Source organism: Piliocolobus tephrosceles, chromosome 13 (genome assembly GCF_002776525.5).
Source record: "Piliocolobus tephrosceles isolate RC106 chromosome 13, ASM277652v3, whole genome shotgun sequence".
Lineage (NCBI taxonomy): Eukaryota > Metazoa > Chordata > Mammalia > Primates > Cercopithecidae > Piliocolobus > Piliocolobus tephrosceles.
Window position 1 is genome coordinate 120,834,473 of NC_045446.1, and position 27,113 is coordinate 120,861,585.

Consider the following 27,113-nt stretch of genomic DNA (forward strand, 5'->3'; position numbering starts at 1 on the left):
TAAAGGGAAAATGTCATTCTGGTGACAGATATTAGTATGATTGGTGTCAGGAATGAATCTTCTTTCTCTGTCAGCCTTGCTTCACACAATCCTAAGACGATGTTCTGTTAAAAGGCCACTTCCATTTCCAACTCCAGCAGTGTGTGAGAAGGGCAGGCTTTGCTGTGATGGATGGCTCCGCCAAGGCTGGCTCTGTGCCGAGGGGTGCGGCTGAAGCTCGACCCTTGCACACCGGGCAAGCCTGGAGAAGCTTCTGGGAAGCTCAAGTCTTACTTCTGGCGGGATTCTGCTGTGAACGTATCTTAAAAAGAGAAAACCTGCCGCTCTCTTCGCTTATTAGGTTTTAAGAGGTGGAAGATTTGCCATCATCACTGATCTATAGAGTCCCATAAATCCAAACACGTTTATTGGAAAGCTGATCTGGAAATGAGGATTTTTATTTTCTGGCAGCAGAAATGTAGGTCAACCTCTCTAGATCTTTTCCAGGTGCAGACCTGGACCTTGCATGGACTGGAAGTAACCATACATTCCTCCCCTACAGTGTGCCTCAGCTGACACTCTGCACACCACAACCCATCAGGACTCATTTACAGCTGTTTTCTCGCACATGAAATAGAGGTAATAGTACCTAGACTACCTTTCTTAATCACTGAGAGGTCATTTCATTTCAATGAATATTTATTGAACTCATGCGCAGGGTCACATACTTTGCTCAGTGTTGGGCAGGTACAAAAATGAATGAGAAAGGGCAACTGCCTTCAGAGAGCTTACACCCTAGTTGGTGAGATCAGACAAATCTACAGTTCATTACAATGCAGATACACATACACACATTTACAGAGTTCTAGATTGTGAAAGATACACACACACACACACACACACACACACACACACACACACATATATATTTCCTTTAAATATTTTGATTTCAACCAGTAGAAAAGAGAGGCATGGGAAGCATTGGTTAAACGAATGTTTCATGGAGGAAACGGAATGTGAACTGGTTCTTGAAACCTGAATAGGATTTAGAAAGCTGTGGATGGAAGGAGGGCATCTTGGCAGAGCAAAAGTCTGAGCATCTACATAGTTTGTGATATGCAGGGCAACTTTCCAAGAAGAACATCTAGTCTAGGTTGACTGGGTCCTAGGATGTTACATGAGTGCAAAAATGGGGCCACCACAGAGGCTAACACTATTTGATTAACATAGGATACTTCCTGACTGTCAATCTTAAGAGTCGGGTCTTTATGTCATAGGCAGGGGGAGCCACTGAAACTTCCTACCTAGGTCAAGGACATTATCAGATCCTTGCCTGAGAAAGATAAAGCTGGTTTCTCTGTGTGAAATGCTGTAGATCTGCTATTCTCAACTTTTTCTAACACAAACATCATTTAAAATATTTTTAATACCCTCATTACTGTGCAGAAGATAAGTTCATAGATAACATATAATGCCTATCCACGTACTTCAGAAAATGACCTATATAAAGCCTGACTGAATCTGAAGGAGAAATAAATAGAAAATGATTGATAATAATATAAACGTAAAATAAATATTTGGATACAACTGCACCATAGGATATAATGAAGTATGGATGCGTCTATACACAGAATCACCATGAATGTGACAGCTAAGTGATAGTAGAGACTGATACAAGGATGTAGAATTAATTGATGACTCAACATGATGAGAAACATTCCCATTGAGTATGTGATTTTTCAAACTAGTGAACACTTCTTGGTAAAGATGTGAACAAATCAAACACAGTCTTTCTTTGACTTGCAGGATAGTTGCATTCCTGGAGAATTAGTGAACATTAAAACCTGGCAAGAATGTCTGTGTTTATATGTCAAATGGAGTACATTTTAGGCTTAGATTTTTAAAAGAAAAAGGTTTCACTCACCCAAATGTCTGGCAGGCATTTGACGTCCGTGGCAGAATAGCCATGCCTTGCCAAGTCTCTGATCTCTGCGGTCTCTGTACACTAAATGGCAGCAGTACCTCTCCAATTATGGTGGTAACCAACATCCACTCGATTTTCCACTCCCACCTTCCAAGGAGTGTGCCCTGCCCCAGTTAAGAAGCACTGATTCAGGCAGAGGCAGGGTTGGAGGCAGAGAGATGAGGTAGGATTTAATTAAAATAGTAGAGAGAGAGGGAAAAGAAAAAAAGCAAGAGAGCCTTGGTGGTAGCATTGGGGAGTGGCAAGAAGGAAAAAAATTAAGAGGCACTGATCTACCAGTGAGCAAAGGGATGGCAATGCCCCTGGTAAAGTTTACAGCACTGTGCAAATATTGTTGCAGTTGGAGTTAAATGCCATCACACTCACTGTACAGAAATGGTATCTGAAGCACTGAAAAGGTGCAATGACTTTTGCAAAGACACAGGACAGGTCAGGAATTGCATTAGACATCCAATGCCTTAGACTTACACTTTTACTGTAATTACTGATGCAAAGGAGCTTCTACTCAGCATGGGGAATTATAAGCAGACAACTCGAGTAGAGCAAATATAAAGGTAGAAATAACTTCTGAAAATAGTCAAATTCCAAGTATTCTATTTATCACCTCTTGATGGAACACCTGGAAAACTCCAGGATTCCAAACAAAGACCAATATTCCACAATCCATCCACTTTTTTGTTTGCTCATACCTCTAAATATTCATCAGTAACATTTGAGACAAAGGAAAGAGATAATTACGAGGGGAGAGTTTTTAAAAGATATTAAAGGTTAACAGAATTCTTGGCATTTGTGTCGTGTCAATTTCCATGTAATTATGCTCAATTCCCAGAATTCAGTGTCAGTTGTGCCTGTTAATGCTTAAAGATGATATCCTTGGAAAATAATTTATAAGATCGTTTCTCAAAATTTTCAGATTCACACCAAGCACCCTGGCTAATAGGCTGATTATTATTAATGTTATTCTTGGGTGGAGAGTGCTAGGAGGTCGTAAGTTGGATGTTGGGATCAAAGCGGATTTGTTGTGAGAGCGTGGTTAGCTCTTTCTCCTAAAAGCAAAATGACTGTGCTCGAAATGTTTATACAACCTGATTCACAATCCTCTTCTATTTTTGTTTGATAAATAATAAGAATGTGGGAAAACACCCCCGTTCCCTGGAAAATGACTGCCTCTTAGAAGGAGGAAGGGGGTCTGGTGCTGATGTCTGCCTGTGGGGAGGTAGGACCAACTGGCCTTGTGGGAAAACATTGAGATGCACAGGTCTAGATATTTTTTACATGTTTATTCATTCATTCATTCATTCATTCTTCTCCCATTTATCATTGAATGTATTCTGCCTGTTCTTTGCTGAGATCAAGTGATTATAAATAAGGCACTGTCCCCTTTTCTGTTCTCTTGAAATTGTGTACATTCCCTTTGTAGTACTGACTCCAATTGTAATTCATTGATTATCTGTGCAATTATTTCTAACATTCATCTATTCCAGCAGTCTGTAACCATGGAGGCTGGATATCAAGGATATGACAGTCCCTGATGTAACATGTCACCTACCTTAGGGCATGCTTGTTGAATAAATGTGGGAAGGGTGTTCTCATCCCAGCTGAGCAATCAAAAAAATCTTTTCAACTAACTTACTCTGATCTTGATTTGGGAGAACATTTTCTAAAGCCCATCCAGTCTTGGCCTACCATGTTTTTCAATCTCTGGGGCTCTATGCATTTATGCATCTGTGTCTTCAGGAAATGAAATTGAAAAATAATATAGTTCCCCCCACCTTCTGTTGAGGCCAATCCTGTGGAGCACGAAGTCGAGAACTCAGGCTCATGCATTACCTATTGTTTGGGATGATTGCTGTCACAATTCTCTTCCACTGGAGTGAAATATGAAAAATTCCATGGAAAACCAGTTGCTTCCCATCATGCCCTAGAAAGTAGGCTGACACAGGGACGCACTGAGGTGGCGAGAAAGAGCTAAGACTCAGAGTTTAGAGATGTATATCGTAATCCAGCTCTTCCAGTTGCTAGAAGTTGAACTTTCGGAATGAGGGAGCCAAGCAAAGTGAAGGATGTGTCCAAGGTAAATTCAGAGGCAATGTACAAGACACAAGTGAGTGCACAGAGGATCAGGGGTCCCCAGCCCAGTGAAGAGTGAAAGTTGAGGTCATTCATGGAGGAAACAGCCAAGCATGTGAAGGACTGGAAAGCAAGGCAGGCCAACTAACCCTGCCTAAGGGGAGCTATTCTCCTCCTCACGATGCATTTCCACGTAAATCATGCACACACTTTTCATAGTATTTTTAAAAATGCCTTTTCAAAGTGTACATAAACATTCTACAAGGAGTTGTGTCATAAGGTAGGTATGTGTATTACAGGGGTGGGACAGGGGTGAGGTAAGTATAATTCAAGTATCCCCAGCCAGACACAAAATGGAATTACTGGGTAGATGGGAACATGACATTAGAAAGGTCACACTGGGTCACATAAATTCAGATGTCCTAGTTACCTGCTTTGGACGGTGGCAATTTTACATGAAAGCCATCAGACTCCTCTAACCTAATAAATGGTATGGGTATATCACCCATTAATTTATTCAAACCTTCTCATATCCTGTTTAGAGATTATTTTTGTCTGTATAAGTTTTATTCAGACATACTTATTTTTTATCCTTTAACTATTGTCTTGATTTCTTAGAGTTTTTATGTTTTATTTTAGCTAGAGTTTGGTCATTAAGTGTGTGTCCACTCTATCCTTATACATTGTGAATAGCAAATGTCATCATCAATTTCATGTTCCTCGTTTGTAGAGATTTAGAAGTCCCTACAAAACAAATTATTTCAATTTTTGAATTTTCCCCACCTGTGCTGGTCACATAAATACAACAAATATTTATCAAAACCTATTAGGTTCCAGGCATTGTGTTAGGCTTCAGGAATGTAACAGAGAAAAAGACAGAAATTAGACCATTACACGTATTCTGAGTGTTATGCGAGGCACTGATGTAGTGGGCATATGCCAAGTCCAGTGGACAGCATAGTGAGACCTTCATGAGCCAATCAGAACCAAGAAGGGTGAAGACAACTCAGCCTGAGAACATGGGGACTGCATCCTTCGCAGAAGTGGAACATGCAAAGTCCCTCCATTGAGAAAGAAGAACCTCTGAGGAATTATAGTTGTAATACAATAAAACAAAACGTGACGTGGTTCCAAAAGGGAAGAAGACGTAGTTGCTAAAGCTGAAAATACACAGATGTCACATCCTGAGGGCTCAGAAACCACAGAAAGGATTTGGGGCTTTATTCCAATTGCAGTGTGGAGCCACCAAAGATTTAATCGGGACAGTGACAAGGTCACATTTCAGGAAATCTTCCTTTCAACGTGGAGACTGAAACAGAGCTGGTGAGAGCAGAAGGAGGACATCCACATAAGATGAATTTCAGGAATCCAGATAAGAAAATAAGGAGATCTTGGCTTGGGCCAGGCAGGGCAGTGGAGGTTGAGAAAGGTGGATGGATATAAAATATATTTTGGAGGAAGAACCCAGGAAAAAGAGTGAGAGAGAGAGACAGAGATTGGGTTATGAGGGGCAGCAATTAGATGGAAGAGATTAAAAGTGACTCAGTTTCTGACTTCAGCAATTGGTTGCATGAAGTTTATTATTTGTGAGCTACAATGATAACTACTCTAAGCAATACTAGGATAATTTTTATGGAACAATTTTGAGTAAAAATAACATTTCTTTCTCTGTTTCTATTTTTTCTAATACCCTTTTAGTGTTTTTCATAAAAATGTTTGGGCCAACACTTGTTTTTTGGCAAAAATTCCTGATATCTGCAGAAAATAATCTATAGTATCATGCTCCAATATGCGTTGTAAGGATCATAGCTTGGGAACTGCTAGCCATCACTGATTCCAAGATTACTTTCCTGGGTTGTAAAAGAATAATCAGTAGCAACCATTTATGGAGTTGGTACTACAGCCCAGGTACTTCACTGGTACTTTACATAAATTATTTCGTTTAACCCTCACAGCAAATACAAGAGGTAGGTATTATTCCTTTTTAATAGAGGAGAAAAATGAGCCTCTGACAGGTAAGAACATTTTCCAAGGTCAAGCTGGTAATTTGTGGAACGTGGACACAAAGTCAAAGCCATTAGCTTCAGCATTCATGTCGGATCCCTTCCACATCACTGTCTCTTCATCGACTGCTCCTATGCCAGCAACTTACATGCATACTTTAGATTATTTTTTCTAAAGTATCTTCCATTATATTTGGCCACTTTTCCACATATCCAAATAACTTTCTGGATTATTTGCAGCTCATCCATGTCAGCTGAAGATTTAATTACTTAAGGGAACCTAATGTCTTCTGCAAACTTGGGAGAGTTCTCTATGAATTCCCTTTGACAGATCATTGGTAAAAATATTAAATTTGATTTGTCCTAGCAACTGTCCCTTGGGGAATCTAGTATTAATACTTCCCCATATAGAAACATGTCAATCTACCCTTGATTTATATCTTAGCTTTAAGCAACTCTCTGCCTTTGGGAAAAAAAAAAAAAAAAAAAAAAAAGATAGTCTTCTCATCATGCGCTTTTCTAAAAGGTATCTGTGATCCTGACACCTTGTCAAAACTGTTGTGAAAGCCAAGGTAGATTATTTCCTGTGTTGTGGTTTATTCACATGCATGCTGACAACATTTTCCAAATTCTGCCTCCCTCAGGTTCAAAGCTAACTGAACAGCACATAAGTTCATTTTCCTAAGACACTCACAAGTGGCTCCTTCTTTCTCACAACCTGAAGCATTCACTGGTAGTTTTGTGGTAAGCTAGAGAAGGAAAGCATACCAAAGCTTTAGGGAAGTCATTTCTTTCTGGGAGGTACTGCCCATGTCAACCCCAGGTTGGGAAAGAAGCACAGGGCTGTGATGCCTCAAGGGCAACCTCGATTACCTTATTTAGAAAGGCCCTGAACTCATGATGGTAATGCATACAGGTGGACGAATAAGGTGAAAGTCACAGTGATGCACAAGCATATAGAAACGCATTTTATTATTTCTTTGTAAGAGTCAATAAGTTTGGCAGAGTCAATAAAGTAAAGATGCTTTAAATTGAAGAAGAAAAAAAGAAGTGGATAGTTTGGGTATTAGTTTAGCTAGAAATACAAAGAAACTTGACTTCTAGGGCAGTACAAATTCAAGCCTTCCACGAGCAAACAGTTGAGAGTATGTTTATCTTCTTAAAATGTGTGGGGCGCCTTCCCACCACGTCACCTACTCCTCATTGGTGCTTTGTCCCCTCCGTACCACCATTCCTGTCCCAGAGCCTGCAGAGCAAACAGTGAACATTTATAAATCAAACTCGGTGAACTAAACATTTAGGAACCTTAGAGTGAATGATTTTAGTCTCATCCATTTCCCACTTCCCCGAGGAAAGTTCAGATTTTGTGCAGCCTTGATGCATTGGTTGAAAGTTAACCCAGTTTGAACACTAACCCATCTAAGTAGGTGTTTGTTTGAAATCCACATCTCAGTAGTCAACTGATCTGATGAAACCAGTGTGGTGTGTCTGTATATGTTTGGTGTGGAAATGTAAATGGGTTACAATCCCAGCAAAATAACATCACAGACGTTCAGCCAGGTCCACATTTCTAATAAAAAATATTGATTGATTTCAGGGATAGCAAAGATCAGTTCTACCCAATTACACTCTTGCTGCCCCTTCTAAAGCAGCGTGACTCAGGAATTATTTCACGGCACTTAGCCTTTTATATACAACTGCTATTATAAAATGTCCTTTGTAACACATAAAATTATATGTATGTATATGTATCCGTGTGTGTACAGAATATGCTATGAACATATGCCTAAATGGCTTATTTAAGAAACTCAGGGGAGACTGAGATAAAACACGCAGAATGAGTCTAAAACATGAGGTCCAGAAGAAACAAACACTAACAGAAAGGAGAGAGAATCCAAATAAAAAGAAAAGGGGGAAAGAGGTAGATACAGGAAACAGAAAAAATCCCTTACTGGAGAGAAGAAAAAAAAAAATAGGGCCACAGAAAGTTAAATGACAGAGAGTGTGCAACTAATCCAATAGACCTCTAAAGCTCTTCTAACCCAGATATTCCAATAGTCTAGTCCTGGAGGAAGGGTTTAAATATTCTCTTTATGGCTGGATGCCTAGCATAGACTGTATCTAGACAGCCCTGTCCCAGCTAGGCTTTAGGGGAAGATTCCCAAATGGGCAATTAATTTAGATTTAATAGGACAGTTACTGTAAGTTTAAATAAATGCCAGTTAAATATTAACAGCATATTTATTGAAGATTAACATTGCTGGTTGCATTGTGGGATTTTCTTTTCCTTAAAGAAACCCTTTATCGGAAGACTTTTAATCATCTTGACTCTTCCATCGCTTGCCTCAGATCCAGGGCAGCTCATTAATTACTTTGTACAACAGTTTTCTACATTCTGAAGTGGTTACCTAGATGAATGGGAAGAATGGAAGGCCATATAAGAAGGGCTATTTCTGTGCAGGAAGGACTGATGAGTGAATTTGATAAGAGTGTTGAGAAGCATTATAATCCTAGACTATTAGAGTTGGAAACATTCTGGGAAGCCAGCTCATCTAAACTCCTCATTTAGAAGGCAAGAGGAAGAGAGCAGAGCTATTCCACTGAGCTGGTAAGGGGCAGACTTGGGGCTGGAATTCCAGACCCTGGATCCCACACTCTTACTAAGCTGTCACCGTACTCTGAAATTGTTCCTTTAATTCTGCAAAAGTGCGTCAACCCGTTTGAGTGAATTTGTCATTAGACCTTCTCAGTGACCCACAGATCATGAAGATTTTTGTTTGTTTGTTTTTTGATAAACGAAGGAGCTAAAAATTCAAAAACAAACCGTGACTTATCTAAGGTGACAAAACGACAGGCCGAGTTGAAACTAGAATTCAGGTCTTCTGGTTTACAAAATGTATTTGCACAAATGTCACCTCCAATAAAAAGTACAGTTGGGCCCATATGTTATGTAAATTCTTATGTCATTAAAATTTACTTTGTCTGCTGTTGTTCTTAGATGGGGAACAAGAAACAAAACCTCTAAAGAAAACGAAGGGAAAAGGTCAGACAGAGACAGAAGTTCTAGGTGATTGTTTAGGGAGAATGGAGGACAGGGGTAGAAGTCAGCCAAGTTCCTCTCACAGTGAACTTGGGGTTTTAAACTCCAAATTTGTACTTGATAAAATTGCCATTCCTAGGGCTGTTTCTGTTTGAGAAGCCACTTCCCTACTCTGGCTGGGCTCGGGAACATTAGAACTGGTGTCTGTGTGTGCATGTAGATGAATGTCTGCAGGTAACTCTTCCACAGAGGCTACAAAGCCAATCCCTGAATGTAGAAATTAGGAGAGATGAGGCAGACCCAAGATGTTCTTATCCAGTGATTCATTTAAGATGGAAACCTGAGCGTGTTGGGCCTTGCATGGTTGAAGAAGCTTTGGATTCAGCTATCGGGCACATGGGAGCAATGAGGGGGCTTAAAGGCTCATGGAAGGAGGTCAGACATTGTGGCTCACTTCATAATGGGATGAAGGTGTCCTCTCTTTTTGTCAGGTGGATTGGCTACTTTTCTGTTGTACTTTCAAAGTTCCCAGGCTGCTACTGAAAGAGAAAGCTGTCTCCTCTTTTGCAAGCACAGGCTGTTTCCCACAGGCCTAGAGAACAGAGGCCTGACAGTGGGGTGGGAGCTGGGGGCCACAGCTCTTCCTGCTGTGGGTGGTCTAGAGGCTGTGCTACTTCCTCTCTCTGACTACATCTCAGCATGACGTTCCTGCTCTGTCCCCCTTATGCTGTGAACTCTAAGAGCATTCCCAGGGCCTGCACTCAGCAGTCTGCTCCTGGGTTCTCTGCATGAATGTCACCTGTAGGCTGACTCAGAATGAGAGAAGCACAGCCAATGGCAGCTCCTACCAGTCCCAGCGTGAGAAGCCTGGGAGCAGCCAGGCCTGTGCTAAACTCTTTGCAGCTACTCCCTCATCTCATCCGCACGGCAGTACTGACAGTAGCTAACCATGAGGACCACTATTTTACAGATTAGATTAGGGCAGGTCCCCAAGGTCCCACAGCTAGTAATGGAGAGGGTGAATATTTGACTTCTGGTCTGAGTCTAAAACCCAAGGTCATGGTCCTTCTTATTGGATAAATACGTACTGAATAAATCTGTGACTGCATGAACACAGAATGTTGACGGCATTAGAGGTTTTCAGTGAGACCCAGAGCCCATCCTTAGTTTGCGTGAACACCGTCTGAGGCTGTTGAGGCAGTTTCTGCTCATGCTCCTTCCCGTCTTGGGTCGTGTAGCGTCTGTGCCGTCTTCTGCCATCCACGAGATTCCTGCCCGTGCTTGCCCATCCCTTCATCTCCCCTCACTGTTCAGTCCAGTTTAATGTCATTTCCTTAGGGAAGAGTTTCCTGATCTTCCAGACACGATGAGAATCTCCTATCTTATCTTTTCCTTTTTTTTTTTTTTTTGCTTATAGCATTCATCACAATTGTATCCACTATTTCATAAAATTCTTTGTTGAATGTCTGTCTCCCCTGCTGGAAGTGCGCTTTATGCAGGGGAGGTCCATGTTACTTTTGCCTATGTCTCTCCCATTCATTGCTTTCACTGACCCTGTTGAGTTGATGAAGGGCTTCCTAATATTTAGAAGTCCTTCAGAGCACCCCACCCCTCCTAATGCCCCTTTCAATAAAGCTAGAGAACCAAGATCGTGCCTGGGAATCTGGACAAGTGTAATGAGACAAATTACTTCCCACAGGCTAGGCAAACCTCAGCTTTTTTGTCTCAGCAATGAGAAAGTTCTCAAGGCCTTCTAGGGGAGTGCAGGATGGAGTTCATTTAATTTTCATGAATGTTAATAGAAATAAAACCACTGACAAACCCAACAGCACTAGACCACGGATGCAACTCAAGGGCAGGGGGCATGTCTTTATTTTTGTACCTCTCAACACAGTTCCTGGTACACACGAGGAACTCAAAATCCATTTGCTGGTTTATTAACTAATTTGAGTTCAACCAAATAATTATATACCCAAAGTGATTCTGGGCAATCGTAGTAAACTCTCCTCTGTGTGTCTCTCTCTTGGCCACTGATGATGCAGCAGCAGGAGTTACTGTATTGGCTAGCTCTTAAATATTGTTCTTACCTGACAGGTGGAGTAGAAAGAACCCTGGTGTAGGAGTCAGGAGTTCTGAGTTCTAGTCTGGATTGGTCAGTTTATAAACTTTATGCTCCTGCGATCACTCCTCCTCCCTCCTGGGCCTCAGTCCTTCACTTAACACATGAATGGATTATACTAAAGATCTTCCAAGGTCCCTTCTGAATGTATCATTCTGTGATGTTGTGAGTCCAGGGTCTTATTATGACCCAAAACTTAGATAAAAAGGAAAGGCTCTGCCCCGAAGACCCCTGGTTCTCAGGCTGTCCCCTTTGGGCACCTGCCTTTCGCTGCATCGGCACTTTGATTTTGGCTTGTTCATCCTGTTCCCCCTGACTTTTCTGTCTACCTCCGATTGTTCTACCCACCACCTCTCTGCTTTGTGCATCTCTTATAAAGTTTTATGGGTTTAAAGTCCACAGAGAGCCTCACCTTTGCCATTCCTTCACATCCTCCTTCTCGATTCTATTTGTGACCTCTTTTCTCTCCCTGGAGCACTCTTCCCCTTTTCAAGTTGCCCCTTTGCTCTTTCTGCTGAAATCCTAACATGCTGGACTATAGCCCAGATGAACCATGATTTTATTTTGATCCTGTATTCATAGAGGAGCAAAAAATAGCATATATTTTTCCAGTTCCCAGCCCTTCCCTACTGCCCTAGAGGCATCTCTTTATCTAGATTTATGCCTCCTTTTCTGATTAAATCTTCCAATATCTATTTGATGTCACACCACTCTCTAACTGCCCTGCATTACCCATCTTCTTGCCTGCACTCCTATGTGAGATCTCCACCAGGAGAGGGGAGCCTTTAGCCTTTTTAGACAAGGAGAAGCAGAGCTGGCATTTGTTAAGCTAGTGCTCCTCGTTTGGTCTCTTGTGTGTGTGGAATAGTGACGGCTCTTTAGCTGGTCCCAGCTTGCTCTGGGTAACATGGAGTAAAACAGAAACAATAGCTAATTTCTCTTTCATTGGGAGTTCTTCTCTATTCCAGCCCTGCCTCAGTGTACAGATGCCAGGGTTGCCTGAAGGCTCCATCTACTGCTTCCTCACCTGCCTGCCAACCGTCCAGAGTCGGCATGGCAGGCTCTTCCCTCCTCCCTCCTTTGCAGTCCCAGGATTATTAAAGGGAATATGATTGTTTCCTTTTGCTCAGGGAGTGTGGATGTGTGTACATGTTTGTGAGCTTGAAAGGCATTGTCCTATAGATATTTTTATAACCTGAAGCAATTACAGCTGTCAGCACAGAGACAAGCTGTGACAAGTTGATTTATGTGTACAGTATATGTGTATGCAAGAAGGAAGGGAGGAAGGAGAGGGAGATGGTGGGAAAGAGGGTGGAAGTGGGCGCTTGTTAGGAATCTGCTTTCAAGGAGGCAGAAAGGAAGTTGTTTCTATAAAGAACACAAATAATGAAATTGCTTTGAATGTCATCCCTTTTCATTAACTTGGATATGCCGAGAAAAATAAAATAAATCCAGCAGTTTTTATGAAGCAGGAGACAGGATATAAGATAAGCCACTAAGTGTTGGTTATATTTAGGGATTAAGGGCTGGGAAGTGAGTTGACATATGATTTTGATCTTCATCCTTTCAAACCACTTCAATAGCCGGTTTGAATAAAATGGATTTTGTCTTGTTAATTATGTGGGCATCTCTGACCTTTCACCACTTTCTAAACTTCTATGTTTGAATCAAGTTTGGATCCTTGGGCCCACGAAGCAGGTATGAGGTTGCAAGTGCCTTTTCTTTGTCCCCGCTGTGAGTTACCTGAGCTAGCCGCTAGGTTTTCTGCTGCAACTGCTGGATTGCTCAGCTTAGCACTCTCCCTTCACGGGCAGAGACAAAGGTGGTTTGATTGTCTTAGATCAACTGCATGCAGACTGGTAGCAACCAAACATCTCAAAGAGCCTATACGAAGAATTATTTTCCTGCCCAGACATACTAATGAAGCAATGGCAGGAAAATGTATTAATAAAGCATCTTCCATCTTAAATGGATTTCTAAGTATTTTCCTGTAGAGTCAATCATGTATGTAGGCCCCTCGGGAAAGCCTGTGTTGTCATTATCCACGTCCCTAGATGCAAAAACTAATGCTCATTTGTACCTACCTGAAAATTAGATGCAAGAGCCAGGATTAGCATTTACCATGAAAGGAATCATCCCTGCCATTCTCAGGCCTGTAGGGAAATGACTCCAAAGCTCAGAATGAGCCGCTGTCCTTTCCCCATGACTGGCATTTGTTTCCACTTGTTGTGGTGAGGATGTGTTTAAGAAGAGGGGTTGAGATGGGGGAGTATGAGTGATGGTTGAAATGAATGGATGAATTATTAGAGGTGACCCCTTGGCTTGTGGAGAAGAAGCCCAAATTCAGCAGACTGAAAGTCGGCAAACATCATCTCACAGCTTTAGTGTATCATCATATTTATCTTAACGTGGTGAAGTTATTCAATTTCCTATTTCCACAATTGCCCACTGGAAAATGGAGACACAGTAGAGTCTTCCAAGAATGAACTGGTGCTAAAATAGGTGAATTTTCCTCCTTTCCTTTCAAAAACACAAACAAAGCTCTTCTGCTCCCTACAGATGTAACTGTTTATTCCTGATGGTAAAGTCATTTGTTGCAGCCATAAGTTGACAACTGATAGTTTTGGTGTTATACATCAAATGATCCCTAGTGGCCAAAAGTAGCAGATGAGTTTCCCAGAGAATTTAATATCAGAAAAGTCACCAGAGGAGGGAACAATTGGCCCAATGATGAGTTAATGCAAAGTATTTTGAGGTATTCACTGTAAAGTCGCTTTACTCTTGCTGGCTGAGCACGTTCTAGTCAACTATGACAATGGAAAGGCAAGCCTTCTTAGTCTTTCTTTGTTACCCAAAAGTGTGGTTTCCATTTCCCCAAAGCCTAGTTCCATCCTATCTCCATAAAATAGTTAGTGTGAGGGAGATTTGATTGGTGAAATGTTTGTGTCCTTTCCAACGTGTTATCTACATGTAAGGTTTTGGTACTGCTCCAAGGTTGCCAGAATGAGCCCTTATGGTTACATGACTCAGTTATAATGGTTCAGTCTCTTTCATGCTGTATAGCTTTTTGGAAGAACATTTCTTCTGTTATTTAACAGTTGTTAACGACAACAACAAAAAGCTTCCTGGTTGTGTCTGATAGAAAGTCTAGGGGAAAAACAGAGTCACTGTTGCCTCCTCTCTGTCCCCAAGGAGCATGTGGGTCAGGGCTGGAGCCGGGCTCTGGGAATCCCTGAGAAGGCAGCATTATTACTGTCGCCACCACTGCGCCTGCTGGGCTGCTCTGTGCTTCCCCCTTGCACAAGGACCAGGCCCAGCCAGGGAAAGGAAACGCAGGCCATTCCCTCAGAGCTGAAGTTAGGGGAGAAATAATAATACAGGCACAGGAGGACCAGTAGCAGCCAGAGAGAAGTGACGGGGACCGAGGCAAATCCAGTCTCTCCCTGGGTTTCAAGAATTTGAGAAACACACCTCTTAAAGATGAAATCAGCTGTGCCAGAGTGTGAGGCCCCGGAAAACTGGGAGTCTGCTGTATAAATACAGCAAGTGGCTCACACTCATCCACCCAAGTGAGCACTTTTGCAGGCCCAGCATCTTTTAATGGCGACAAAACAAGAATAAAGAATGTAAGTGGGTGTCTGAACTTGACCAACATTTTGATGATGCGATTTTTCCAGTTTCACACACTAAGAGGCTTCTGTGATTTTGGATTTGTTTTATATATGACAGATCTCTAGAATGGTAGTGTTGAGTCTCTGGGGTTTTGAGCAGCTTTTTGGGGGCTGCTGGGTGGGTGCTGTACTACTGAATAACTATGAGGTTCTTCTAAAACATCCTCCCAACACTCTGAATGTACTCTGAATGCTAACGCAATTAATCTGATCATTTTAAAGGTGCATGTATGCATGCTGCAGGGCGTTCCTTTCCCAGTTAATTAGTTTGTGACCCTTTTTAAGATGTCTCAAGTCTGGGGCTGATTAAGGTTGCAAGGTAACTTGTTTTTTTTCCCCCTAATTTGGAAGCGCGTAAATGGTTAAACGCCTGGCCTGGGCTGGGCTGGTGCACAGCCCGGGCCCGGCGCGGCGGGGGTTAAGGTGGGCGCCCGCGCCCTGCGCCCCGCGCCCGCCCGCCGGGATGAGAGCGCAATCCGCGCCGCCCGCCCGCCCGCTCGCTCCGAGGCGGCACCGGGAGAAAGTGGCGGTCAGGGATGGAGCTGCTGCCATGACAACCCCGGCGGTCGGGGCCCGCGCGCGTCGGGGCTGCTCCCGGGAGGAAGGCGGCGCGGAGGCCGGGGGCGGCCGCTGAGCTTGGCGTCCGCGCGGCTCCGGTGCCGGCTGCGCCGCGCCTTCCCCAGCGAGCTAGTGAGCTAGGGGCCGCCGCGGTCCGCTCCCGCCGCCCGGCCGCTCCTTCCTCTGCCACCGCCGCAGCCCCTGCCCCGCGGAGCCCGGCCGGAGAGCAGCGGCTGCAGCGCGCATTTGGGCTCCGAGGAAGTTGACCGAGGCGGCTGCCGTAGGATCCCGGGTCCGGATTGAACGAAGCCCGCGCGGCCGTCTCCTCCGCGCGCCACCCCCTGCGCCTCCTGCGAGCTCCACTTCGCATCTGCTATTGTTTCCGATTGTTTTCCGGTGGCGAGCCCGGCTCCGAAACTTACAAAGTGTCGGATTTCCCCTGTTCGAACTGAGGGACTGCAGACCGCCTCCGGGTAGCTGGATGAAGCCCACCCCGTCCCCTTCCGGTACCAAAGTGCTTACTGCTCTCCAAAGTGCCATGTCTGAACTGCCACTGGGAAGAAGCGGCTCCTGAGACGCGCCCACACCTTTCACCTGCCTCGCGCTTCCCCCTCCTCGGCCACCTTCCGGGCCGAAGCAGCAAGGAGGGAGCCCCCTTTGGCCGTCCGCCGTGGAACTGGTTTTCCGAGGCTGGCAAGCCGAGGCTGGATTTGGGGGAGGAATATTAGACTTGGAGGAGTCTGCGCGCTTTTCTCCTCCCCGTGCCTCCCGGTCGCCGCTAGTTCACCGCTCACTCCCCGCGCTCGCTCCGCACCCCACCCACTTCCTGTGCTCGCCCGGGGGGCGTGTGCCGTGCGGCTGCCGGAGTTCGGGGAAGTTGTGGCTGTCGAGGATGGGGGTCTGTGGGTACCTGTTCCTGCCCTGGAAGTGCCTCGTGGTCGTGTCTCTCAGGCTGCTGTTCCTTGTACCCACAGGAGTGCCCGTGCGCAGCGGAGATGCCACCTTCCCCAAAGCTATGGACAACGTGACGGTCCGGCAGGGGGAGAGCGCCACCCTCAGGTAGGGAGCTGACATTATTCTGCGAATTGATGATTTGTATGGCGTGGGGGTAAGGGGCAGGGGTGCAGGTGTGTGCACTGAGTCGTGCCTGGGTTGGCGGAGAGGTCGCTGGTTCCCTGGGCTGCACAATTTATGGCTGCGCTGGGAGCTCTGCCCGGGAATGTGGGAATGTGGCATTCATAGGGAAAGGCTCAGAGGTTCTGGCGGCGAGCTTCTTCCCAAAAACTGGCCTCTGCGGCTCAGGCACTTGTTAAGGGTGAGGGGTGGCTGGACCAGGTGGTCGCTGAGATTGAGGGACTTGTCCCTGGCACTGTCTGTGCCTGAGCCTGGTGGCCGTGGTGACAGGGGGCTTGGAGGGGCTCCCCGTGAGCAGTCTAGTCTGAAGTTAATGAGTCCCAAAGGAGGGGTCTGGCTTGGAGTGAATGCCCCCACTCGCCCATGCCATGGGGCTTTGCCAGCCCTGGCTCCTGCACTCTGGGAGAGCCGCTGTTTTGTCCTGGGTCTGACTGTGCCCAGGCTTTCCTGGGGTGCCTTCATGCCGTGAGCTGCTGGGCAGACAGAGGTGCTTTCTCCTGTCTGAACGTGGCTTTCTGAGGCCCGAGTCATGGAAAATGGCATTTACTGTAGTGAACTGTGTCCTGTTCCTGCTGTCCACCAAAACAGTACATGCAAAACTCGTCTACTGAAGAGAAACTAGGTTTCAGTGTTGGGTTGGGTCCTGATTGGCTTCTGGGGTTAAGGCGTACAGGCACTGGGGGAGGAGAAGAAGAAGAATCTCGGTTATGCTTTGTGTAAGGTAGAATGATTCTATCTCCCTGATTACCTTGCTTGCAGAAATGGTAACTCAATTTCCAGTGTTGATAAGCCACACCTCTCATATGAGGGCAACACACTTAATGATTGCAATGGGAAATTTTATTTTCTGGAATTTTATAAGAAAATAAGCATGAGGTAGAACTTAAGAAGGTTCATGGGAACGATTTCCCTGCCTCTCCTTGGTTTAGTCTGCCCTCTTAAATAAAGTTTTCCAAACTAAGCAACAGGACTAACCACAAGGCAACATGGCAATATTCTTGTCCTTTGCACATGAAGATTTCTGGAAAGATAACCCTGGTGCCATTGCCTACTGTTCTGCCCCTCTGATGACTTCTTCTAGGATTGGGTTGTTTGTGGACTGTATACTTAAGGCAGTATCTGTAGGATAGAAAATGGTGAAGAGAAGGCAGTGTCAATACAGAGCTGAATTATCAGGACATTGCCAAAGGAAGTGTGTAATTTAGGGACCCACGGAGGGCTACAAGCATCCTGTGATCCTTTGTCTAGGGAGAGCTTATCCTCATGGCTCTGGTGAACTCCTAGTTATGTGTTAGCTTATGAGACCCGCCTCTTCCACTCTTCTGGGAAAAAATAAAGCAACTAGCTTCCCCACTCTGAAATGATTGTGTATCTGCTTTAAAAGTGGATTTCAGGGGACAGTAACAAATATGCAGTGATTTCAGATTACTTAAATAAAAAACCAAAAATGAATGTCTAATGCAGTAATAATCAAGGAAATTTAATGTTCTCTGGATGCCCCCTTTGTCCTTAGTCCTTGACTGCAAGGAGGTTCTCCCAGGGACAGAGACGTTCTCATATGGGGAACATCTTAGATACAAATGGGATTTTTTTTTTTTTTTTTTCAAGGAAAAGGTGTGAGGTAGCTCTGTAGAGATTTGAAGATAAATAAACAGGAAGTGGGTCCTGGCAGACAGAGACCCTCTGTCTGAGGCCAGGATCTGGTTTCCAGAGGTAGTCTTCAAGGCTTATGAAAATCAGGACTGTCCAGAGGGTGGCTGCATTCAGCAGAGGCTGAATCACGGGACAGGCCTGGGTTAGGAGTAGCTTCTTTTTGAAATCGCATTATCATGTACTGGCTGACTTATCTTTCTTTGTCTTCCCTTTCATGGTTCTTTTTTCTCATTCTGCCAGTCCCTTTCTCTGTCTCTTTCAGCACTAATGTTTGTTTGCATTTTCACATGTGCTCTCCACACAGTGGTATTGTTTGGATATGGATGGAGATGGGAACATGGTGGAGCTTCCTTTCTAGACCCTTGAATTGGCCCCAACCCAGCCAAGTTCCTTCTGGAACATCTCCTGTCCTTCTGTGCCAGCCTCAGGGGCTGAATGTCTTCCTGACACGCAAGAGAAAGGCCCTCACAGTGGATGGAGCACTACAGGGCAGGGATTAGATGAGCCACACCAGCCCTTGACCATGGGCCTGACTTAGGATATGAATCAGGCACCAGGTGTAACAACCATTTGGAGGATGCTCAGGCCTCTCAGGATTGCCCTTCTTCTCAGACTCTGATGCACTAGAACAAAGAAGGGCTGCCCTGCTGGGATGGACTTTGGTGGAGTGGAAGTCCCTGAACTCTCAAACACAGACCCTGCATTTTCTTGTTCTGTGTACAGAGAGGCAAGTAGGAATTTCAGAATGTATTTTGTTTGCATAAAGATTGCTACATTTTCACATAACCTGACTGTAGGTTGCAACAATCTAGTAGTTCAGAGTTCTGAGTTATTTTCTTTTTGCTTTGTATTGTGTGTGTGTAGGGGGACAGAGGACCCTTCCTTCCTTCTTTCCATCTTTCTTTCTTTCTTCTTCCGTTTGTTTTTTTCTTTTTTGGCTAATCATATGACCAAGCGGCAGGGAACCACAGCTAGGGGAGACCAGAGCACCTGTGCTGTGGCCTAGAGGGCCGCCATATCCATCTTCCTATGGGTGATTGGGTGATGATGGTGATACTTGTAGTTTTCTTCATAACCAGCAGAGGACTTTTTGCTCTAATTTCCTTTTATTCTGCTTTGTTCTCACCAACATCATTTTTTGAGGATCTTTTGCAATCCCTAAAGAATAAATGCTCAGCAGAAGATTCTAATGTGAGGAAACTTTTAAAAAATGTTTTATCTTATCCAAGTAGCTCTAACAATCCTTACGGAGGTATTGGGAAACCTTTCAATTCGTATAACATTGACAGCCTGAAAAGAATTACAATTTACAATCTCCCACTCTTTCTGCCCTCCTGCTGACATTCTGTAGGCATGTTTCTTAAAAGGGTGAGGTAAAACAGAATCTGCAATAATAGTACTGTTAGCCAATGTTTATTGAGTGCTTACTATGTGTTAGGGAGCATCTGAATGTTTTAATACTATCTAACCTATCATTCAGCCTTGTAACAGTAACACTTCAATAACAGCCCCGTGGTGTAGGAGATAGTATTATTTAACCCTATTTTACAGAGGAGGAAACTGAGGTGTGGAGAGTTTACATCCTTTGGTGAGGGTGGCACAGCTAGGAAGTTTTGAAGCCAGACTATGAAGCGCTGGTAATAATCATGTTAATAGGATGCACAGTACTATCATTGGTCTGTTACTGTGTGAACATTTTATGTAAACAGTAATATTTAATCCTCACAACTCTCTGAAATAGACTTAATTATTCCCCATTAAGACCCAGTGAGGGGGAACTTACCTGAAATCACACAGGCAGCCAGTGGCAGGACGGTATGCTGGCTCAGGACTTTGCTCCTTGACTTTGTACACCAAGCTTCCCAGGACTATTCAGGACCCTTTGAGTTCTGTGTTCCTCTCATTCCTCTGTGGCACTTAATGTCTGCCCTATTCATTTTGGCTTAGACCCTGTTTTCCAATGTTCACTAACTCTCTGTCTTCTTTCTTCCCTTGGACTGCAGAGCACCTCTTGGAAAGCGAGAATCATGCCTTGTCATGGCATGAGCACTGTGTGCTGGCGGATTCTTACTCAAACAAAATGAATGAAAGTCAAACAGCAGTATCCCCCAGCTATATTCAATTTATCTCCTTACCACATTTCTCTATCATTTTATTTTAAATTTCAACTATGGTCAATCAAAAATGTATTGAGTGATTCTTTCAAGAAGGGGACTGTATTAGTCCGTTTTCACAGTGCTGATAAAGACATACCCAAGACTGGGTAATTTATAAAGAAAAAGAGGTTTAATGGACTCACAGTTCCATGTGGCTGGGGAGGCCTCACAATCATGGCAGAAGGCAAAAGGCACATTTTACATGGCGGCAGGCAAGACAGTGAAAGCCAAGAGAAAGGGGAAACCCTTATAAAATCATCAGATCCTGTGAGACTTACTCACTACCACGATAACAGTATGGGAAAAACTGCCTTGATGATTCCATTATCTCCCACTGGGTCCCTCCCACAACACACAGGAGTTATGGGAGCTACAATTCAAGATGAGATTTGGGTGGGGACACAGCCAGACCATATCAGGCACTGAGCTGGGTGTTTGGGTGTGGAAAGGCGTATGGCCTGGACTTGACTTTTGGGGGCTTGGGTCCAACTGAAAAAGCTGGCTGTGGAGAAAGAGATCATAGACCTTGTGAGGCAGAGTACACCATGAAAATGTGGGCGATCACGCTGTCTGTGGCTGGAGCAGAGCCCCTCTGTTGGAGCGAAGGCTTTCTGTGGGTTGGCAGGACTTCACTAACTCCTGGCTCCTGGGTGGAAGTGAGCAGACATCAGTGAGGAATTAGAGAGCCCCAGATGCCCAACTGCATGGGTGTCGTTCACTTAGAGACCTTCACTAAGCATCAACACACCTGTCACTTGGCAGTTTCAATGAATGCTTTCCACATTTCGGAGATTCCCCAATTAAGGCAGCAGCTAGTAAAGTACGTTATTCCTGGGGATCACTTGGTAGGTGGGCATCAGAGGCTGAACTCTGCATTCTGTTGTGCCTCTAGACCATGGGCTTGGCGATTGGATGATGTTGTTTTTCTAGGGTGAGTTAGGAATTGAAGGTCTGAGAAACGTATGCAATTTAGGTTGAGTTTTGATGTGGAACTCCATTGAATCACACAGACTGAATGTGGTTTTGATACTTGAGAGGACCCAGGGAGCCATCCTCTAGATGAAGGAAGCTGTGGCACTTTGCTCATGTCATGTAAAGTGCTTGGAATTTCATTTGATAAGCAAATGGATTCTCTGGTAGTCCCTCCAACTACTCCACAACCTCTTGAGGGCAGAACCATGCCTCCTCCAGGCTTGCCTCCTAATCCGCAGCACATGGCTTGGCCTGTGGAATTTGCTAATAAAATCCAAAGGACTCTCATCCTGCCTTTCCCTTCACTCACTCTGTTGTGGACACCCATAAACACAGCTTATTCCAGCTGCAAAGCGTTTCCTCTTGTGGTCCCCGCTGCTGGGAACGCCCCTACCCTGATCTTCCCATGGACAGCTGTTTCTTATCATTTTGGCCTACGCTCACACAGAATTCCCTCCCTGATGCTTTTCCTGATAGCAAATCAAAATAATCCTCTACCACTACCACCAGTCTTACCCTGGCATATCATCCTGGATTTTTTTTCTTCAGAACAATCATCTCCATCCGAAGTTATCCCATTCATTATTTGGTTGTCTGCGTATGGTTTGTCTTTCCCAAAGGGACTGTAAATTCCTTGAGAAGAGGTATGCTCTGTCTTGTTAGCACTGTATAAGCAGTGTCTGGCAGATAGAAGGTGTTCAATAAAGTTGTTGCATGAATGACTGCAGGAATGAAGGCCTGAGATCACGTCTTCTTCTCCTCGGAGTCTGTGTCCTTTTTCCTGGATTGTTTTGTGTTGTCCTTGCCTTGGGCATGTTATTTCCTCAGTGTCATTTCTGTCTGGGCAGCTGTGTGAGGCTGCTCTTGTGGAGGTGCTGGGGACAGGTTACAAATACACAGAAGTCATTGAACTTGTGTCTGTCCAGGCCACAAACGGGGTGTGTTGGTTCTCCATGACTTAATATTTGCACCCGTGACACACGCCTTTCTTCTGCTGGGTCACTTCCCCACCCAGTCCTTAAGCCTTTGAAGAAACGATGATATAGTCAACCCTAGAGAAATTAGCATTTTCAAGATAAGGAGGGACACAGAAAAGCACTGTGCCCACCCTTTCTCTGTGTTTGTGGAGGCTGCTGGCAGCGGTTGTGCTGGTGTAACTATCGATCTGTTGTTTATGAGTTCACCCGTTCAGAATAGCAATGCTACTCAGGAAGCCGGTGCTGCTCCCACTCCCCTGCCCCCTTCCAGGACCGGCCGCTGGGCACTCACCTTGGGGCTTGCCAGGCATCCGGCTGGTGTCCTGTGACTCTGAGGAGAAGGGACAGATGGGACCAAGGAGGGAGGCTCCTGGAAGCACATTCAGCTGTTGAGGAGCCAAAAACTAAAATGGGAAAACTAAAAACTCAACCTAACATGGGGCAGAAGGAGTAGGAGTATGCCAGTTGTCACTGAAAGCCAGAGGAGGCTACAGGGGGCCAGCTCGGTTCTCTAACACCCCTCATCTAAACCATAAGTGCTTTGCAGAAAAATGTCTCCTTTCTCCCTCTTTTAAATGCATAGCATTCTTGAATTTGAATGGATTGCAGAGATCTGGGAGGTCAACCACCTGGTTTTACAGATAGTGGAAGTAGTGATAATCAGTCTTGCACAAGGATGCCTTCCAGAAGGGCGAGAAGGGCCGGCAGCCAGCACACTCTCCATCCCCAGGCTGTGAGCCCTCACTTGGGGCTACGCATGCTAAAGGAAAGGCCGTGTTTTCCTACTAAGTGCAAAAGCATCCTGCTGACCGTGAATGCTTTCAGTGCATTTGGCTGACATTTATCACCGTATTCTCTCCTGACTGCTGGTTTAGTCTGTACCACACCTTGCATTCTTATGCTTTGACTCTCACTCCATGTGGGACAGCTGTTTCCTGCGGGTCAGGTCCAGTGCTGAGCAGTTTACCAGAAGAACCTCTTTTAATCCTCACAGGTGCTCCATCAGGTGGACACAATTATTACTCTGATTTTACAGTGCAGGAAACCAAAGAGCTGAGAGGCACAGTGAAGGTATTTTCCCAGCTCACATACTCAGGTGGGGGCTGAGCCTGGGACTCAGGATGGGTGGTGTCAGACTGCTAGGCAGTCCCCCTCTGTTCTGTAGTGCTGGTCTCGTTCTGTCCCTTCTATTCTTCATTGCCAAGTTCCTCTCCCACTAGAGACCCAGTGAGTTTGGTTGTCCTTCCTTGTCATGGTGCACAGGAATCCCCTCTCCTGAAGCGTGAGAAACAGGGCCTGGGAGTGTTTAAGGTTTCATGTCGTCCATGGCGTGGAGACACAGGGACCCAGCTGACCTCTAGAGGTCCCTTCTACTCACAGAATCCTACACTTTCCATAGTTTGTTCAGAGGAAGACTCTTACTCCAGGTTCTTCCGTTCATCTTTGGCTTTAGGGATCAGCAATCTTCGACTTTCTCACAGGGGGCTCATAATACCACGAACATTTCCACCTACTTCTCTGGAATGTGATATTGAACCAATCAAGGCAGACACCAATTCCAGGAGGATTCCACAGGCCAGTCAGTGGATCGGGATGCCATAGTACCAGGGGAACAGGAGGGACCAGCTCCAAAATGCTTCCTTCTTTTCTTAACTACTAATAGGCGTCTCTCCTGGGGAATCTTGTAAAAAAAAGATAATTAATGGTAATGGCATATTTGTTCTCTTGGGTTGAAAGTCTCCACTGGTGAGTAAAATAGAACATTACCCTTGTGTTATTTAAGGTCATTTTGCTTCCTCAGGAGTAAGTTGATGGGTTCCCACTGTGTGATAGATAACTAATACTAAATAAATAATAAGTAATACTACCAACATCATTATAGATGGTCACATAATATTATTTTATATTATTTTTTAGGAAAGCAAGGATTTATTGGGTTTAGGATGCAATTTCAGATTGCATGTGTGAGCTGAAGAGAGAAGGAAGCAACAGGGAAGTTTACTAGGAGTACAATCGTTGGAGACAAAGATCTCCAACACACAAGACCTTACTGACTCAAAGGTACCAGGAGTGGTAGGCTAGGACGAAGACAGAGTGGGAGACAGCAATCTACAAACTCTGGCTCAGGCACTTTGATTGCAGGCAAAATTTGTAATCTCTCCACCCTCCATTTAAAGAGGACCGTTATTACCCAATCTCAAAGTGTTGTTTTAGGCTAAAATGAGATAACACACACAAAGCATCGTATATAGTTATAACTTTCTTTAAATATGAATATATATGTATGTACACATGCATGTGTGCATATATGTGTATATAATATACACACATATACCAATTTTCATTATAAACTATTGTAGCTTAAACACTTTGGCAGATATACTAGTGTCTCGCTTCTGAAAGATCCAATCATAGGTGGACAGATCCCCCTTTGTCCACCTATAATTGTGAGTTTTTTTGTGGTGCCTCTGCTACACATCTGTTTAGAGATTCTTCAGTTTCAAATCATTTCTTGAGATGTTTTGTTTCTGAGAGGGAGTGAGAAGAAAGATATTTCTTTGTTTTTCATAAGAAGATTGTTGCATAGCACGTTGTGACGGTTCATGGCTCTGAAGATGCATTTCCCACCAGAAAAATTCATCCAGAAGGTTCTGTGGAGCAGGTTATCTGTGAATTCATGCATAGATTTCAGGTTGCCAGACCCTTTTTCCTTGGAGAAATGATTTTTCCATGGTAATTCCACTGGAGTCAAATGGTAAAAACAGGGTCTGCGATAACATGTGTTGGGGAAGGGGCAGTTTAAGACTCCTGCAGCTTTAATGTTCTCTAATTGTAAATCTTCTCTTCATTCATATCTCCTCATCATTTGGAGGCAGGCTCAGGGCTTGAGTGGTGATGGTGAAAACAGAGAAGGAGCTTCATTGCATTTGGGAATTTTACTTCTGGTCAGGTCTAGGGCAACACCAGTGCATCTGGCATTAGAAACTGATCTCAGCATTCACTGATGGGATCACAGGAAGAGTCCTGTCCATTTTAACCTAATGTCAAAGGGCTTACATTAGTTTAAATGTAGTGAACTATGAATAGCAGTCTTGATCTTTCATGATCTGTTTTTCTTAAATCTCATTTATTCACATTGTTGAATTATTTGGTTTTACTTGGGTGTATTTGGGCAACTTGCTGTCTTATCAGTGTGAAATGTTTTGGCTTAGAAAGCTTTTGGGGGGTTAGATTTCCTTATAAAATGAACATATGAACTAATCTTACAATCTCGCTGATGAATTTCTTAAAATAGTAGAATTTCTAGTGAAAACAGCATCAACCAACAGACTGATGGAACATTAAAACAACTAAAATCGACCTTCAAACAAGCTTTGTTGGGTTCATGGTGTCAGAGGAAGATGTATCCGCGTGAAAATAGTTTCTCGATCTTCTCTGACTTTCTAACGGCCTCTAATGTGCGAGATGAGTGAAAAAAATGCTCTCATATTCAGAATAGTCATCTTTGGACAAATTTACCTGTCAGGAGAGCTCAATCCAAAATACTAACCCATCAGAAGCTGTAAGTAAGAAAAAGAACACATGCAAATTATTTTTAATTTAGTGCAGTTTTTAGACAGAAAAGCTGGAAATAGCAGTGCTGTGGTGTTATGGGTTGAATTTTGTCCCATCTCCCTACCATTAAAAAAGTTATATTGATGTCCTAACCTCCAATACCTTACAATGTGACTTTATTTGTAAATATGGTTGCTGCAGATGTAGTTAGCTAAGGTGAGGTCATACTAGAGTAGAGTGTGCCTCTAAACGAATATAACTGGTGTTCTGGTAAAAAGATGCCTATGTGGAGACACAGAAGACATGCAGAGAGTGACCACAAAGGCAGAGGCTGTAGTGATGCACCTGCAAGCCAAGAAATGCCACAGATTGCCAGCAAACAGCCAGGAATTAGGAAGAGGCAAGGAGGGAAACTTCCGTACAAGTTTCAAAGGGAGTATGGCCCTGCCAACACAGTGATCACTATGATTCCAGACTTCTGGGCTCCAGAACTGTGCGACAACACATTTCCACTGTTTTCAGCCCCCCAGTTTTGGTACTGTATTATGACAGCAGTAGGACACTGGAACATTTGCATATTAAAGAAATAATGTTGTTAAATAATAGTAACAAGCATGCAAAGGATCATAGATAGGCCTAGTTAGATCATCCAGTTCCCAACAATGACACAAGCCACTGCAGTCCACAGAGGAGGTGCCAGAGTCCGGAATGCTTCTGGGTCTCAGTCGTGAGCCCAGCCTCTCCATAGCAACTCCCAAAGAAGCCAATCAGGGTAGAAATGCTTGCCCTTTTATTCCTCAGAGACCATCAGAACAAACCCTATTGTATCTTCTCCATTATCTCAACCACCTCAGAAATCACAGACCCTCAACCCCAGGGCCATGCATCGTTTTCTAGACTCATATCCTGACGTCCAACAGTCTAACCCAGTTGCAAACCTCTTCATCATCCTCCAAACCTTTTTACCCTCTGGACTTATGATCTGTCACCAGCAACATTTTTACATCTGCAGTCTCTACTTTGAATGTTCTCCCCTTATTTTCCTGTTTTCTTTTTTGCTTTAGTTGAAACTCGGCTGTTCCCTGGATTATTGCCACTCCTGGAGTCCTCAAAAGTGGCTGTTTTCCTCAAATACCTTGCTTACCCTGAGGCCGGAAAGTTGGATAAACGTCCTCCTTGCTATGGCTGCTGGACATTTCTTTTTCATCTTTCTCAACATCTCCTGTTAGGGTGGAGGAAATG

The 27,113-nt window shown here is 44.2% G+C and overlaps 1 protein-coding gene across 8 annotated transcripts in view; it reads left to right on the plus strand.

Moving 5' to 3' along the window:
• Positions 1 to 27,113, plus strand: part of NTM (neurotrimin) — a 963,501-nt gene that overhangs the window by 516,513 nt on the left and 419,875 nt on the right. For 6 of the 8 annotated variants that reach the window (XM_023185888.3, XM_023185889.3, XM_023185891.3 and 3 more), the window contains one exon: positions 16,399 to 16,483. In XM_023185888.3, the coding sequence (XP_023041656.1) occupies positions 16,399 to 16,483 (85 nt within the window). Of the gene's footprint in view, positions 1 to 14,443; positions 14,822 to 15,659; positions 15,931 to 16,398; positions 16,484 to 27,113 lie in introns of those variants that run through there. The other 2 variants (XM_023185893.2, XM_023185892.2) reach the window with 2 other exon arrangements.